General features: G+C 38.6%; 1 protein-coding gene across 1 annotated transcript; it reads right to left on the minus strand.

Moving 5' to 3' along the window:
- Positions 1–1,609: 1,609 nt before the first annotated feature.
- On the minus strand, positions 1,610–7,718 carry LOC308074364 (P2Y purinoceptor 13-like; the record flags this gene model as incomplete). The annotated part of the gene is made up of 3 exons (XM_080413785.1): positions 1,610–2,472; positions 7,058–7,447; positions 7,536–7,718. 3 exons carry the CDS (start codon positions 7,716–7,718, stop codon positions 2,044–2,046), a joined length of 1,002 nt encoding a protein of 333 aa, XP_080269911.1. The 3' UTR covers positions 1,610–2,043.
- Positions 7,719–18,607: the final 10,889 nt, after the last annotated feature.

An 18,607-nucleotide genomic window follows, 5' to 3' on the forward strand; every position in this document is an offset into this window, starting at 1 on the left:
ACTGCTTGTTTTAACCCTATGTATACAGGGTTAAAGTGGTTAAACACATTTGATGCTACTGTATATTAATGAATTTAGCTGGAGTACAGTGTTTCTCCAATTAATTTTTTTTTTCTAAAAGTGTTTAAAGGTAATTGCTCTCATGCAGCAGAGAAAAAACTAAATGTCAGCACCATGGACAGTGACGCTCGCACAAAAGTTTTCAACATAGGAATTACTGGGCTGTTACATTTTCAGAGACAGGCTTTGGCTTTTAAATAAGACAGACAGGCAGAGGTTCTGGGTTAACTAGCTACTGCAATTAGTTTGAGTAATTATTAGCCTGTATGTCTGGTCTGGCATGAGAATAAAAGGGATGAACAGAAGACCGCATTATTAGTCAAAGCTCTGCAAAATATTTTATAATCATCAGTCTAGTTTTCTTGGCAGAAACACATTGCTGCACATTGTTGTGGCGTGACATTTAGCTTTTCCTTTAAAATTTGACATTTTAATTTCCCTCCCTTCCCCACAAATAAAAAAGAAATAGCTGAAATTGCAGATCTACAAGCTCAAAACGTTAATTAAATAGGGCTTAAGAGTAACTTTTTATTTGGTTTTCGCAAATAAAAATAAACGATAATCACGAGAGTGATAACAACTGTTTGAGTCTATTTTGCATGATACGAACACAGGTGTGCCTTGAGATTTTTATGTGTGCCTTGGGCACAAAACATTTGAAAACATCAAAAAAACAAAAATAGCCAAAGTGGATTATTGAACATTTTTTTAAATGACATGCTCAAAACAGGGACGTCAGGTTGAAAGCAATTGATGGTGCTCTGCCAGTGCTTTGCTTCTGAGGTACTTCTCCAAACATCGGATAACATCTGTGTCTACATCAAACCAAAATGGTGGTTGTTGATCCATCATCTACTGCAGATCCCTTGCACCATATCACAAAAGACACACAACCCATGTTTTAAATGCAGGAATTACTTGGCTGTTATATTCTCAGAGACAGGGAGGCAGAGGTTCTGGGTTACCTGTAATTAGTTTGGGTAATTATTAGCCTGTATGTCTGGTTTAGCATGAGAATAAAAGGGATGAACACAAGAACGCATTGTTTGTCAAAGCTCTGCAAAATATTTTGTAATCATCAGTCAATCAATCATTAGTTTTCTTGTCAGAAACACATAGCTTTACCTGTCTTGTAAGTTTCATAATAATGATTATGTTGGGGCGTGACATTTAGCTTTTACTATTACCATCCCCTACAATGAATAAAAAATGGTCTTGGCTCACAATTTAGACACAGTTAAGCTTTGTGAAACAGGTATGTGAAATAGCTAATGTCCAAAACATAGGTCAGGCTTAATTTTGTCATCAGTGGGTAGACAGTTCAATAATTTCCCCCCTTTACTAAAAAGATAGACTGACCAAATGAGGTCTTGCACATTTGGGACAAGACAATCAGCAATGATGTAAGCTTGTAAGGCTCTATAGCCCAGTAGATCTCAAACGGTGTGCTGACACCAGGCTGAGGCACACTGGTGTGCAGTGAGAAAAGTCCAGGTGTGAATTGGGATTTTGTAACAACCACACATTTATTTTGTAGCCAAAGAGCCCCCGCTACAAGTAAATGTAACAGAGAAAACATAAAAATAAATTACAATGATGCAAATAAACATTGTTAATTAGCAAACACGAGCAAAAATATGTGAAAGGTACCAGGAAAGAAAACCTCAAATAAAACAAGCAGTGTCCATTGAAAACCATTGCTTCCTGTATATTCTGTTCTTAATTTTTCCCATAGTCACATTTTAACTACATGTATAGTGGAGAAATTAGATCTGTCATGTTGTTTCCAATTTGCTCAAGTGATACCGAGGGGAAGTTCAATTTGTAAAAGATTACAGAAGAAAATGTAGACGGTTAAGCAAAGTTGAGGAAATGTTTTGGACGATACAGTTAATGTAGGCTACTTTATCAAAGATTCTCATCACACTATAGAGTGATGAGTACATCACAGAGTACACTTTAAAATTCCTTTCCTATCACACACTATGACATCTCTAGCTGCGTTGAAGATGCTGTTGGACCCTCGATGGAACCTTGTGGGAGGGGCTTGTGCCTGAGAGTGGCCGTCAGTCGTTTTCGGAACACCTTGCACAGGAGCACGTAGATGAGCGGGTCCAGGCACACGTTTGTGGCTGACAGCCACAAGGTGGTGTTCTTGGCAATGTAGAGGGCGTTCTCCACTACGCAGTGGTGTGCTGTTTTTTGGGTTTGGCTCCATGTGTAGGGCACACGGGCAAAGTGGAAGGGGGCGAAACTGATGAAAAACACTGCTACCACCACGAAGACCTTTGCTTTGGTTCTGCGACTGGCTGCGTTGGAGCTGCTCCTGGAGGCTTTGTATGACTCGTACACCGTCCTGCTGATGAAGGTGTAGCAGACCACCATCAGAGCCAGTGTGCCCCAGAACACCACCTGGACACAATACATAAAAGCACAACAAAACATTCACTTCACTGACATGCGTTTGGACCTTGTTTTACTTCAACTCACACTTTTTCATTGATTGATTGAATACTTTTTGAACAGTTTGCAAATAGTACAGTTTACGATTATACAATGATGCTAAAAGGATAAGACAAAAAGCCACAAGGGCTTGTTTCCATTGTGGTCGAACACTCACTGCAATCGGTAGTGTAAGTGATAGGACTTTGTTAAATTAAGTGCTCTATGTTCAGATAGTAATAGAATATAAATGTTCAGGTCAGAATGCCAATTTGATCCAATCAGGAGACAGAACTCATAAATTATACAGCCAGGATAAACAAGTGAAATTGGAAGTGATTAAATAAAAGAAAATGAACAGACAAATTTGGATTTGAAACACTATAAAATTGCAGCTGATAAATAATCCTTCTCTGTCCTGATTTGATAAAATTGGTATCTCTACCGTCCTGAACATTGTTTTTCTGTTATACCATCTGATAGAGTTATTTGATCTCTTATCTGAATTATCATAATGTGTCTAGGGTCCATAACCTGGTTAAAATGTCCTATTAATAATGGTCTCATATGGGCCTGTACTTTGTCATGGTAAAAGTACTCTGTACTCACAGTCTCTGTGTCTGCAAGCCAAGGTCAAACGCATGCAGGCTTTCTCTGCGGCAATCTTTTGTTTTAAGAACACTGTATCTAGAATGCTCTTTTCTACAGCTGTCTCCCTTTAGTGTCACCCAAATCATCTCTGTTTTTTTTTTTTTATGCAAAAATAATTATACTGATGGTTCAAGGAATTTAGAACAGATAAAAAAAATATATATTTTAAACTTTTAAAACAAGCCTTCATAGTTATAGTGTGAATGTATTCTTCTGTGAGCCTACTTTGTTATTAGAACAGCTCTGAACAAGAGAATGTAAACAGATAAGAAACAGGACAAATGAGAGGCTGTATTGGATAAGGGATTTAAAACTTCTTGTTGAAGCTTAATATATTAAATGGATGGATGATTTAACTACAGTGGTCAAAATAAAACCGGTCAAAGGTAATAAATATATATACACGCTCACCCCCCGCACCACCCCGGCCGGAGGTGGTGAGAGAAAGAGAGGCAGATAAAATAAAGATATAGATATTATATATGCTCACCCCCCGCACCACCCTGATCGGAGGTGATGAGAGAAAGAGAGGCAGATAAAATAAAGATATAGATATTATTCGGTACAGATTACAACAAACTCAACAAACAAATAAATGTACTGAGAACTACAACCTGGCGTTGCCCTGGACATTCATCAGGTATTGTGACCTTATCGTTGTACTCAATGTCCGTTACTGTTAATGTTTTTGTACCGGCACTACTTTGTGTCCTTGTGGTACTAACATTGGATTGGAAGACAACTGCATACCTGTGTTACCTGTACTGTGGCTCTGATAGCTGTAACTGTAGCCAGGGAGTTCAAGACAGAAAATTAGTACATTACTTTGACGGAGAAATAATATATATTTATGCAGGCACACAGACAAACCCCCTGCACCTAGTGTAAAACTAATATTAGATAAATTCACCCGCACCGAAAACCAAAGCGTGAAAAAGTGGTATTTCGAGGTACAAAAAAATAAATCCATATATTTATATATATAGCCATGCATTGCTCGAACACCCAAGTTGAATTGTGGGTTATTCTAGAGGCCTTGACATAAATATATATATAAATAAAGACAAATAACTGATAGTAACAGCTGATAGTCAAACATCAGTGTAAAAAAAAACGTCGGGGTGTCTCCGGTGGTCTCATAAACATATACAGAGACAAAGACAAACTATATAATGACCCAGGTAGATAAGAGAATTTATGAGACATTCAGGAATGTTCTCCCAGGGATAAAAGGTGATAAAACATTTTTACTTCACTCACTCCCTAGCGGAGTTGTGTTAAACAGTAGTTTACAAACAGGCTGATAATTATGAGACACATGGTTCGGTAAAGACAATACATACAATAAAGAAAAAGGTATACTCATCAGAAGGTTCACAGGGAGAAGTTACATGGAGGTCCCGATCACTGGACCATGGTACAATAAAAATAAAAATATATACTCATCAAATCTGATGTTGGTTCAGGGATCCCGACCCCGATGGCTGGACCATGTGGAATTTGAGACATGTCGAGGGTCCAGTCCAAAGGTCCAGCGATCGCGTCCGGGTCCAAAACAAAAAATTGTGATACCGTTCAAAGTTAACCTTCATCTGAATAGAAGTGATAAGTCGTTACACCCAAGGCTGGTTCGTTTGATACGTATTAAAACATGGTCTGCCGGGGGAAGAGAGTCTGATTGTACAGTTCTCAGTTCCCCCCGTCTACCATATTTCAATCATATCCTGGCTCGATAAGGACCAATTGATGGAGTTGATTTCACCTTATGACCCACACAAAGTACATCATACTTGTATAACGAGGAAAATAAGGAAGAAACCAGACTCAGAAGACACAGCCATGGGTATAATGAAACATGTTTGTATTCAGATCAGAGAGATATAGAAGGTTACAGTATCACAGTGGTTCCGCATCATCGGTCGCGTCTCTCTGTAGTGTAACAGAGAAAGCAGTAGCTTTTAACATTGTCCAGTAACATAAACATATGACATCATAGGATGTGACATCGATGAGGTTCCGGGCGAAGGTGGACTTCTCGGATTGGATGAGAGCGATGGTTACGTCGTCGTCTGATGATGGTAGATGATGGTAGATGATGATATGGTGTGACAGTTTATCTCTGGACAACAGCGTCCCCATGTCTGGGTCAAACACGTTTGACATCTGACTGCTCTGACCTGTCACTGGTCAGAGATGATTTGGGTGACACTAAAGGGAGACAGCTGTAGAAAAGAGCATTCTAGATACAGTGTTCTTAAAACAAAAGATTGCCGCAGAGAAAGCCTGCATGCGTTTGACCTTGGCTTGCAGACACAGAGACTGTGAGTACAGAGTACTTTTACCATGACAAAGTACAGGCCCATATGAGACCATTATTAATAGGACATTTTAACCAGGTTATGGACCCTAGACACATTATGATAATTCAGATAAGAGATCAAATAACTCTATCACCATCTTTAAGAGTAAGGTCGCACACACTGCCAGGAACAGTGCCCTGTGTAAAAGACACCCTCAGTGACAGAAACAGTCACATGTAGCACTGTAGGGGAGTTTTGTTGAACAAAAATCAAGCTAAATCGCCTCTATAGGAGGAGATAAAGCAAACAGGCCCAAGAACATGTCATCTTCAGCCAGTTAAAACCCACAAACTCTGTGACAGCTATTTTCAAGAGGTGCGAACAAGATGAGTTGAGAGCTGAGATCAGCACTGTGACTGAGAGGCGGGGCTGCTACATGTGTGTGTGTGCGTGTGCGTGTGCGTGTGTTTGCAGACTGTGTTTTGCTGCGGAGCAAGAAATGGAAGATTCATACGGTAGCATAGTCTCACGTAGACAGATGATCAGATATCTCCGCATACATAATGACTGGGGAATCTAAACTCCATATATGGGTTTGAACGGAAGAGAAAACCAGCACTAACTAACTGGTTTGCAAAGCAACCTTGATACCGTCCCAATAACAAGGGCCGCCCTAGAGTCTTCTGTGATGCTGTTATTTTTTAACAAGCACTATACTTGAAAGTGCATCGGTGTGGCCATGCGTGTATGCACCGTTGCAGTTTGTCCCACAAACGAGCCGTTCGTCCCTGGCCGTTTCATCATACGCATGCGCCAATTGTAAACATCCATGAGTATCCTCAATTTGGCATTGTAGGCCCATGGCTTGGGTGGGAAAAAGAAGCGGTTATACCAGGGGTCTTCAACGTTTTCCAGGCCAAGGACCCCTTTGCTGAGAGAGAGATGAAGCAGGGACCCCCACTACATATTGGATTCATGTTAAATGTGTATTTTCAAACATTTAACCAATTTAACCCTCAATACGTTGGAAACTTGACCTTTGGTCTCTGTACTTGGTCTGCTCTGTTCTCCCTGTACACCAAACCTCTTAGCCGAAAAAAGCCAATCTACAAGCTCACAATGTGTCTGCGACGCTGTGTAAGCTTCTAGATCTGCTATTTTCGGCTAAGAAAATAGCAGAATAGAGATGCAAGGGTTCAAGTGGTTAATGTAAAAAAAAAAAAAAAAAAGTCCCTATCACACAAAGATTTGTGTGATAGGGACTTTATATCCAAGAACATTGGGGGGGGGGGAACCCCCTCCTTTCTCTCTGCAGGCTGTGAAACCAGTTGTGAGTTACTGTCACATTGCTCTATTTCAACCATAACCTTTCTCTTTCTCTTTTTGCCTTCTTAGACCCGGGTGCCTAGTCACTGAACCTGTGAGGTTTTGTGAGGTCACTCTAATGCCTGTGTGTGAGTGAAGTAACAAGGCTGCTTCCTTACCCTGCTAAAATGCTAAACAGTATTACAGTATATCACAACAGTTGCGTTCGTCTACAATTTTAGTGCAAAGTAAGATGAGTTACCTCGCTAAAGTAGCTGGATCCCTTTTTATTAAGTTACCTGACAGAAGTAGTTGAATCCTTCATGCCAGAGCAGTCCGGGCTTACTCTTCAGAGAGGCACACTTCAGTTTGCGCCCAGAGAGCTCTGGTGGCTTGTCACTCAGGATGGTGTTTGGCAGCACTAGAGATAACATCACCACCCAGACAGTTGCACTCAGCACCTGACCAACCCAGACCTTTTGCAGAGCATACTTCCCGAATGGACGGACTATCTTCAGGTAGCGGTCCAGACTGATGAGGCCCAGAAAAAGAATGCTGACATACATGGTGAGGTAGAACAGAACGGCTGAGTATCGACAGTAGAAGACACGCAGTTGCCAGGAGCCCAGACCAGCGTCACTCAGCACCCTAACAGGGATGGTCAGCGTCATAAGCATGTCAGCCACCACCTATTAGTGAAGGATAATATTATTAATCACATTGTTTTTTCTTCTTTCCACTGACAAATATATTCCCAGCACAAATCACTTCACTCACCACATTTTTTAGATAGACAATAAATGTGGAGGTAGTGGGGAGGTGGTAGAAGATCCATGCAGCCAGACTGTTCAGTACCAGGGCCACTAGAAAGAGGACACTATATAGACATGGGAAGACTACTGCTGTCACACTGGCATCTAGAACACATTTCTTGGTGTTATTGAAAGTTGTGGTGTTCATCTTCACAACCGTTGGATCTTGAGAGTAGAATAGAAAACAAAAATGAGGAATAATAGAAAGATTAATGAGTTCAGTTCAGTTCAGTTCAGTTCAGTTTATTTCCAGCTCTTTTGGACAACAGAAAGATACATATACACAAGTGCATTAATGCAAATTTGAAAAGTCATAATCACAAGAAAAAAGGAGGTCCAAGGCACAAGTTCTTGTACTTGAAGTGTCCAAGAAACTGGAAAAGGGGACAGGGAGAAGCATGATGCTTATCGAGCCCTACCCCTGGCTCATTTTGCAAAAGGAAATAAATAAGAAATAAAGGTACAGTGTTTGCAACACAATTCAAATGAAAAGAATAATAAATGTATAATCTTTTTTTTCCTCTTTTTTTTACCGTAAATATATACATAATTTATGTTATATTTACATTAAATTGATACATCAGTTGATACAGCACGCTCACATTTATAACTCTCATGTGAGAGTCAAGACAGCAGAGAGCATTGGAATGTCACCGCGGAACGGGCGGCGCAGGTCTCATTGAAATTATGATTAGATAATAATAATTATATATTGATAGTATATAACACTAATATAATATGATATAATACCAATAATAATTACAATCATTTCATAATATATATTATCATCATAATAGTATGCTAATACAATTTTTTCCCCCTGTGGTGACTATTTTAAGTGGTATAGTCCATTACTTATATGTATTTATGTATTATTATTAGGTTAATACAATAATATGATAGTAATAGAATAATAGTACATACTTATATAGTGATAAGGATACAATACAGTGTATAATAAATCATTTTACTCTACTAGGGTGTCTTCCAGTTTATAAATGTCAAAGAATATTTTTTTTAGTTTCCTTTTGAATAGGTTGATGTTGGGGCTTTTTTGTATATCATCAGCTAGCCCATTCCACAGTGACACTCCACAGGACGAAACACACATGAACTTGAGTGTAGTACTGACTAGTGGTTGTACAAAGTCTGATGGGTTTCTTAGATTATAGTAATTGTCTTTATCTGGAAATCTGTTTTGTATATTGGTTGGGAGTGTTTTATTTTTTTGCTCTGTACATGACTTGGGCTGTTTTGAATTTGATCAGATCAGGGAACTTTAGGATGTGGGAATTACAGAAGAGAATGTTTGCGTGATCACGGTACCCGGTGTTGTGTATGATTCTTACGGCCCTTTTTTGTAGGATGGATAGTGAATGGAATGCAGTTTTATATGTATTTCCCCATACTTCTACACAGTAAGACAGGTATGGTAAGATCATGGTGCAGTACAGGATATGGAGTGATTTGGTATCGAGGATGTGTTGAGTTGACAGTATAAGAGAGAAACATTTAAATACATGATAAGGATGAAACGTTTCTGTAAAAATGGCTGTAATTTTGTTATTTTTATGTGAAGTATCTACTGTGTGGACACACCGTGGAAAGGAAACGTGGAAGAACGCTAGCCTTTAGTGAGAGTGCAGAACAAAAGGAGATAGGTCCGAAGGTGATAAGGTTTTCTCCTGTCTTTATTTGTCGACAAGGAGCATCAAAAATGGTTACTGCAAGAGGGTCCAGATGTTAGCAGCACACAGCATCTCACAAAATAACAAGCATTTATACTGTAGATTTGAAAGACGCTCCTTAGTTTCAAAGCTCCTCCTGTCCTCATTTTCCATCGTGGCCGAGCGGCAGCGTGTCCTGTTCTATTTAGCATACACATTTGCATGGGAATAACTCTGACAATAATATCTGCTTTCAGTACAAAACCATATTTCACGATGAAGTTTTGTTTTGAGATTATGACTTTACACATTATACACTTTAGAATGATACCAAGAATCACATCCCCATTCATCTGTAAACAATAGTTAACTCAATGAGGCTTTTAATGACATCAGCCAAGAGTAAATACTTTTGACCTCACAAGGCTTTTACCTATATTAAAACTACACAGGCCATAGTTAAAGACTTTGTTAATTTTAACTTCAGTATATGTTTTACCCAGAATTAATACCATCTTTAAAAGTAACTTTGTATTTTAACCCAATGATTTAGATAAACTGTAAAGGCTGCTCAGACAGGTAATATGCTAAATTAATCAGTGCCTTCCAAGCTTCAAACAGATTGGGGCTTCCTGAATACAATATAGGACAAAGCTCATTTTAAAGGTAAACAAAAGCTTATTTGGTTAATCAAATCAAGAGATGATTGTCATTGTTTTCCCAAACACCTACTGTGTTGTTAGCCGTTCTAAGCAAATGACCCCACTCTTTACCTGTTATGCCCCTTTAAGGAACATTTAGCAGACTTCTTATTTTAACTACTGATTTGTACTCATTAAATAAGTTGAGTTCTGGCCCATTTTTATGTATGACTGTGGCTGGAAGATACCTCACATGTTTTCCAACAATGAAGAGTTGCAGTCTTGGGAGTTGCAGTATTTGTTTTGGGGACCAAAAAGTAATAACATTGCCACTACAGGCCTAAACAAGTATTACAGTAAGTAATAAGTAAAACAACATTTTAAAATATACATCAGGAATATTTTACATAACATCAACAAAATAACATTCTAGACAAGGTAACATCCCAGATGCGAGTTGCAGCCTGCACTTTTATTCAGATAACACTTTCAAGGTTTTATGCTAGAATAAATAAATGTAAATATGTTTTAAATTCATAGACCAGGTACAGTAGGGTGTTAATTAATCGTCTATCTATTAACTGAATACTGGCAATGTAACGATCATGGCACACTACTGTTTGATGTGCTATCTTTACAATTGTAACCACTTAACCAAAAATATTTGACATTATTTTGAAGCTAGTCGATCTGCAAGCTCTCAATGCATCGCATTGCGCAACCAAGACATACTGTATTCTCAAAGTATATTCCTCTTATGCTCAAGAGGTATACACCATGAGACACATGGGCACAAAGTATCTGTTGATATCTTAAACATTTTGCCTTACCTCTCAAAATGTCTTTATTCTCTTTGGATAATTTGGATCAATGGCATATCAAATGACCAGGAGGAGAAGAACGAAATATGAAGAAGTTGTGGCTGGGGTCAAAGTGTTTATAGAAGTGTTTATTTCTCACGTGTTTTCTGATGAACTTGCAGTATATCAAGGTCGACATCCTGTCCATCAAAATGAAAGTGCGTGGCAGCTGATCATTGAACCCAGTAGTTTTTTTTTTAAATAAAAATGTCAACTTCCTGTTGATTTTGCCATTTTTAATAAGTAGAAAACCTGGACTGGATCCGCGGATCCGGATCCAGATCTTCAAATAGTAAAATCAACAGGAAGTTGACATTTTTATTAAAAAAACAAACAGTACTGGGTTTGGTGATGCTCTATATTGTCTGAATCAGCTATGTTTGGGTTCATTTATGTGCTAAAAGAGTGACTCTGAGAGCTGTTTTACCGTACAATGTAAGTCAATGAGGAGCACATTTTGAATTATCAATTTTTAATCAATGGAGCAATTATTTTTGATTTCTTGCCCACCTTTGGAGTTACATCATGGCAAGGTAACTACACAACCCAAACCTCTAACAAAGTGGTCTTACCCTTTAAACTTACACTTTCCTGTTAATCCACAGTTTCTGATTTGGAAATGACTGTAATCATTGATGAACTTACTGACATGATACATGACCTGCAGTGACCTATGTCATGTAGTCAGCATATCAACAAGTCAAGATCTGCTTCTCAGAAAACATGCCAGTCTATGCTGTTGAAAAATAGCCTGAGTTTGCAACAATTTGCTGGTGCTGACCATTGTCCAGTGCCCTGGACAATGGTGTATAGTGGAGTGTATATGCCATATACAGACTGCTTTTTAGTGGGTAAACTTTCTTCTAGTGTGTGCAGCAATCAGTTTTAGTCTTATCAGAAATTTAAAAATGTTTGTACATTTTTGGAATATATTTGAAACTGTTTCAATGTGCATTTGCCACACTATCGATACCAGCCACGTGTTCACTTGTGACTCTTCAACTATAGTGGAAAAGACAAGAAAACAACCTGCATGTTTTTTCGCTCCAGAGTGACACACAGGCCACAGACAGAGTAACAAATACAGGGTATGTGGTGCTCTGATTAAACGTTATGTCTGGCTCTGTCTTTGTGTCCTTGTGTGTGCGTGCGTGTGTGTGTGTCTCTGTGGGTCAATCGAGGGCTAATCTTGCAAACTGCTGGTTTGCGTGATTTGGTTTGATATTCGATGCCAATTGGCTACAGGTGGCCTGCAAAGTTTGCTGGATGAGGCCTATTTGACAAAAAATACCAAAAATCATGAACACATCATCTGATCAAATTTGAATCACATATTAAAGGGCCTCTCTATACAAACACAGAGCCAAAAGCAATTTCACCTTTTCAAAAAGCTCTTAAAATAGATATTTTAAGAGTATATTTTCATACACTAACTACACAATTGTTTGATTGTTTAAAAGTAGAGGCCACAATGTTGCTTAAACTTACACTTTCCTGTTAATCCACAGTTTCTGATTTGAAAATGACTGTAATCATTGATGAACTTACTGACATATGCAGTGACCTACAGTGACCTATGTCATGTAGTCAGCATATCAAGATCTGCTTCTCAGAAAACATGCCAGTCTGTGCTGTTGAAAAATAGCCTGAGTTCGCAACAATTTGCTGTTGCTGAATAATTATTTGTGTAGTATTTGTTTTATTATTACTCTACAATAGTTTACACAAATTAAATTAACAAATTAAAGTAACAATGATCTCAATTAATTCAATAAGATAATATTATTACCATCTCTGAAACCAGTAAATGAATCATGAGTTGTGAGAATGTTGCCACTGAGCCTCCTAACCACATGTTTCCACTGGATACAATATTGTTTACACATATTGTTTCATATTGTTTCCCTCCTCCAGATGTTTTTTCTACAGAACATTACAGTTCTGTTTTCACATCCTCCAGACCCCTAAGAAGTAGAACAGAGTCAACATGCCACAGCAGTGTTCCGCACTACTAGCACGCGCGTGCGTGCGTGCGTGTGTGTGTGTATGAGGATACGTGCCTCTGGATGAGCCTTGAGAGTTGAATCTATGCCTTGGAGGAACAATTGCACTGTGATTATTAATTCACAAAAATTACATATTTTATTTGTCATTGAATGAATCTCCTGGCAGAGATGAACAGAACTAACAAATAGCCTACAATATTGGCATCTTACAGTAACTAGGCCTACAAGTTGTGCAAAACTGCCTTTGAATGGGCTTCAGAATTTTACAGCACTGTCTGATTAAAAATGTACAAAATAAGATCTGCAGTAGCTCTCAGTGCAGTAGCTACCAACAAAGTAGCGTATATGTCACAGTATGATTGGAAAACAAGGAACATGTACTGAGTCAAACAGGTAAGGCAAGTAATTAGTTCTTCAGACTCGAACTCGGAGTCACTTAATTATTCACTGAGTAAACAAGACAGCAAACATGACTAACGTTTCTATGCGCCTACGGCCATTAGAGTCCAAAACACAAACAGAGGTTTTGGATTCTAATGAAGAGTGAAAATATATTTCCCTGTCATGAACTTTAATAAAAGATGAATGGAAAATAAACAAAATATCAGTTTGCTTGATTGATTTGTTGAATACTTTATTAACAAGATTATTAACAGTACAGGGAGTACAGTCAAAGGTTATGCTAAAACACACAAAGCCCTATAGGGGCTTGTTTCCATTGTGGTCCCTTGTACTCAATTAATCAGTAATACAAAAATCATAATACATACAATACAATACAAATACAAATACATTACAAATAAAGCTCAGTAGAATCATATGGTATATTTACAAAGAAAGGCGGGGCAGATTCTACTATCAGGATGTTCAAGGACTTAATGTCCACTTGTATTTTGAGAGTTTTGTGATATAATATCTATTTGTGATATGATATGTGCATTTTATTCGTATTCAGTATTGATCTTTGTGATCTTTGTGATCAAAGCACAGAGTACCTATCACCCCCGTACTCTGTGCTTTGATATATCGCCCCCCAAAGTATCATAAGGATTTTATTAATGAATTTGGTGACCTCCTATCTACCATCATGATCAAATATGATCACATCCTGATCTGTGGCGATCTGAATGTACATGTCTGTTGCGAGTCTCGCCCCCTCGTCAAGGACTTCTTAAATCTCCTGGATTCTTTTAATCTCACTCTGTCCGTAACTGGCCCAACCCATGAAAAGGGACACACATTGGACCTTCTGTTAACATCTTGCCTAACTATTTCTGTCCTTTATGTGTTTCATGTGCCCTGTATATCCGATCACTCTACCATTGTTTTCTCTATCTCAACACCCTGCTTAGTAGTAAACCCTGCCCCCCCCACACGTCACACCCGAGCCATAAACCCATCAACTGCATCACAGTTTTCCCTGGTGTTCAGTGACTCTCTGGCCAATGAGCCAGCGCTGAGCACAACATGTGTGATTCTGACCATGTTTAACACAACATGCACTAACATCCTGAATTCCGTCGCTCCTCTCAGGCTCAAACGTACCAAGACACAAAATGAGCCATGGCTTAATGACTCGACCCGCGCCCTCCGATGCACATGTAGGCAAACTCCACGTCTCCCTAGACATCTTACGTACGTGCCTCTCTGATTACCAGAGGGCAGTGAAAGCTGCCAAGACCTTAAATTTCCAATTTAGTCACTATGAACAACAATAAACCCCAGGTCCTTTTTAATATGTTTAACTCCCTCACAAACCCCCGTGCCGCCTCCTCTGTTGTCCCATCATTGTTGCTTTGTTTAAATATTTCAAAGATTTTTTACTGATCGTATCGCTGACCTTCGCTCAGTGCATTCTCCCACTGCCCTAGACCCTCCCATTCCCCCATGCCCTGTCACTGCCACCCTCACACATTTTGAGCCAGTGTCTCTATCCACACTCACTGATGGTCATGCACCTGAGGCCCACAAATTGCTTGACTGACTGCATTCCATCTCGGCTTTTTAAGGAAGTCTTTGACACTGTTGGCCCAAGTGTGCCACTGATAATAAATTCCTCCCTCCTCACTGGTTGCATCCCTGCTGCCCTGAAACATGCTGTTGTTCACCCAATCCTAAAAAAGAAAAACCTTGATACTTCTACCTTCTCTAATTGCAGGCCAATCTCTAACCTTCCATTTCTCTCCAAAGTTTTGGAGAAAGTTATTTACACCCAGCTACAGTCATTCCTAATCACAAACGGCCTACATGAAAAGTTTCAGTCTGGCTTTAAACCTGACCACAGTACTGAATCTGCTCTCCTGAGAGTTTTTAACGATTTGTTTTTAACTGCTGATTCTGGTAGCTCCTCAGTCCTGGTCCTCCTGGACCTTTCATCTGCTTTTGACACTGTAGATTATGCCATTTTATCATCACGTAGGTATATCTGGCACTGCCCTGGCCTGGTTTAAGTCTTACCTTGCGGACAGAAGTTTCTCTGTCCAACTAGGTGACTTTTCATCTCCTGCGGCCCCCCTCACGTCTGGAGTCCCCCAAGGCTCTATCCTTGGCCCCATTCTGTTTCTTTAATACATGCTGCCATTAGGGTCAATTTTCACCAAACACAACATTCCTTTCCATTGTTACACTGACGATGTCCAAATATACCTACCCCTCACTACCAATGCCCAAAACTCACTTAAACGCTTACAGGACTGCATGGACGATGTTAAAATATGGATGGACACTAATTTTTTAAACCTCAATGAAAATAAAACAGAAGTTATATTCTTTGGCCATAACACTGCTCCATCCACCAACAACACCCTGGGTTCCCTCAGCACAAACATCCGTTCCTCTGTGTCACCTTTGACAGTACCTTCACCTTTAATAAACATATTAGCTCCGTTGTTAAAAGCAGTTTTTTCCAATTACGCCTGTTAGCGAGAGTTAAACCCTATCTTCCACCTAAACAGCTGGAGATGGCAATCCATGCTTTTATATCTAATTTTAGAATAGATTATTTGGTCGCAGCACAATTTACGGTACACTAATTTGACATAATAAGCCGTTATTACAAATAATGTGTTTCTTATTAGCAATAATGTTTTTTTATTAGGAAGAAACAAACGTTGTTATACCCTTATTTTCCACTATTATCCCTTAATTATGTTCTAATTAGAAATTGAATGAAACGTAACAAAAGGCGTTATTAGAAATGGTGTTCTCTGCTATTAGACAGAAACAAACAAACACAGTTATAGGCTAATTATGGAACATAATTCCTAGAGGCTAACAAAGCCTAATAAGACCTAACAAAGCCTAATAAGATGTTATTTCCACTTACTTGACCGTCACATTACAACCCGCAACTACTAACTACACAATGTGATGTTAGGCTACTATTAGTCTACTGTAAGGGTTTCGTTAGAACAAATGTGTTCTTTATTAGGCCTTTATTTAATGTTATTTCCACTTACTTCAAGTTACTTTACATCTAATTACAACAGAACTGTACCGTAAATTGTACATTAGCCATTCTGGGCTAACTTCATGACCCATTATACTTCTGCCTACCTTTTTGCTTAATAAAAATTATTATGTTGTTGGAACACATTACCTCTCATTACTACAGAACTGTACCGTAAATTGTACACCAGCAATTCCGTGCTAACGTCATGAAAGGAGAATGCATGCTCGTTATATATCAGGTGAAGACAAAATAGCCTAACACATCCTAGTGGCTGGTTGCTGTATAGATCATAACATCAACTCGGAAAGCTTAATAAATTGAAACAATTGCTGCAGCTTATTATTTTATTTTCACTCACTGCAAAATAAGCCATTTTGACAATGAAATCCAGTATTATGGACATATTTCTTTTAAGCTTTGCCACTCCAAGCACTTAAAAGCGCACAATAAAAGCTATCCAACGAGTTGAAAAAAGTATTTAATTCGCCTCTGTCCTCAGCCGGTTCCATAATATTTTGCATTAGAAGATGCAATTCAACATTTGACCTGTAGGGGGATCAGCAATGTTATGTCTACGGGCGCAACTCTTGCGCAATGTCTTAAAAACATGTAACCGGATGAGGACAGAGGCGAATTAAATACTTATTTTTTGGGATAGCTTTTAGTGTGCGCTAGAACTTAAAACATCTGAGAGTATGGTAGAAAACCTTTACTTTTTGGATACGATGTGCAGAAAGGGGTAAGAAACATGTAAAGTGGAAAATGTGCGACAATGTCCTGCTAAAACGGCAAAGAGAAGCGGAGGGAGAGGTTCCGTAGGGGCTATCTAACTTGTTGACTGATTGGTCTTTATGACGGTCCATCACTTTTCCAAGCATATGATTGGTTGGGGGGCGGGACGAGCTGGGATGTGTGTGTGCGCTTAGCCAATTTTAGAGGAAGTGGTTTTGATGTGTCTGAAGGACTCATTATGTGTATGTAAACGGGAGCATTACGTGACAATCGTACCACTTAGTGCATAAGTGATGAATGAGTTTACTCATCTGTATTGATAGTGTTTAATATTTATCCTGTTTGGAGTCAAGACGAGTCCTGGTTTTAACGTTACTGTAGTAAGCACGCGTCTCGAGTTACACTGGTGTTAGCCTCATGCTAGCTGAGCTAATGTCCAGTGTGAGAAGCAACACCGGGATCGTTTTGGAATATAAAGACTTTCGGACACTTGTTTAATATATTTTATTCAACGTTTGTCAGAGAAATGTTTTATTGTTAATTGTCAAGGTTTGTTTTAGTGTCCTTAATTATTTTTTTTCCTAAAGTGCTTGGAGTGGCAAAGCTTAAAAGAAATATGTCCATAATACTGGATTTCATTGTCAAAATGGCTTATTTTGCAGTGAGTGAAAATAAAATAATAAGCTGCAGCAATTGTTTCAATTTATTAAGCTTTCCGAGTTGATGTTATGATCTATACAGCAACCAGCCACTAGGATGTGTTTAGGCTATTTTGTCTTCACCTGATATATAACGAGCATGCATTCTCCTTTCATGACGTTAGCATGGACTGGCTGGTGTACAATTTACGGTACAGTTCTGTAGTAATGAGAGGTAATGTGTTCCTAATAACAACATATTAATTTTTATTAAGCAAAAAGGTAGACAGAAGTATAATGTGTCATGACGTTAGCCCGGAATAGCTGGTGTACAATTTACGGTACAGTTCTGTAGTAATGAGAGGTAATGTGTTCCTAATAACAACATAATAATTTTTATTAAGCAAAAAGGTAGGCAGAAGTATAATGGGTCATGAAGTTAGCCCAGAATGGCTGATGTACAATTTACGGTACAGTTCTGTTGTAATTAGATGTAAAGTAACTTGAAGTAAGTTGAAATAACATTAAATAAACTCCTAATAAAGAACACATTTGTTCTAACGAAACCCTTACAGTAGACTAATAGTAGCCTAACATCACATCGTGTAGTTAGTAGTTGCGGGGTTGTAATGTGACGGTCAAGTAAGTGGAAATAACATCTTATTAGGCTTTGTTAGGTCTTATTAGGCTTTGTTAGCCTCTAGGAATTATGTTCCATAATTAGCCTATAACTGTGTTTGTTTGTTTCTGTCTAATAGCAGAGAACACCATTTCTAATAACGCCTTTTGTTACGTTTCATTCAATTTCTAATTAGAACATAATTAAGGGATAATAGTGGAAAATAAGGGTATAACAACGTTTGTTTCTTCCTAATAAAAAAACATTATTGCTAATAAGAAACACATTATTTGTAATAACGGCTTATTATGTCAAATTAGTGTACCGTAAATTGTGCTGCGACCGATTATTTTATTCACCTACAAATCTCTGCACGGCCTGGCCCCTCTATACCTGTCTGAACTTTTGGAGCCCTATATTCCA

Source organism: Gymnoscopelus braueri (genome assembly GCF_963280865.1).
Source record: "Gymnoscopelus braueri genome assembly, chromosome: 19".
NCBI classification, from domain to species: Eukaryota; Metazoa; Chordata; class Actinopteri; order Myctophiformes; family Myctophidae; genus Gymnoscopelus; species Gymnoscopelus braueri.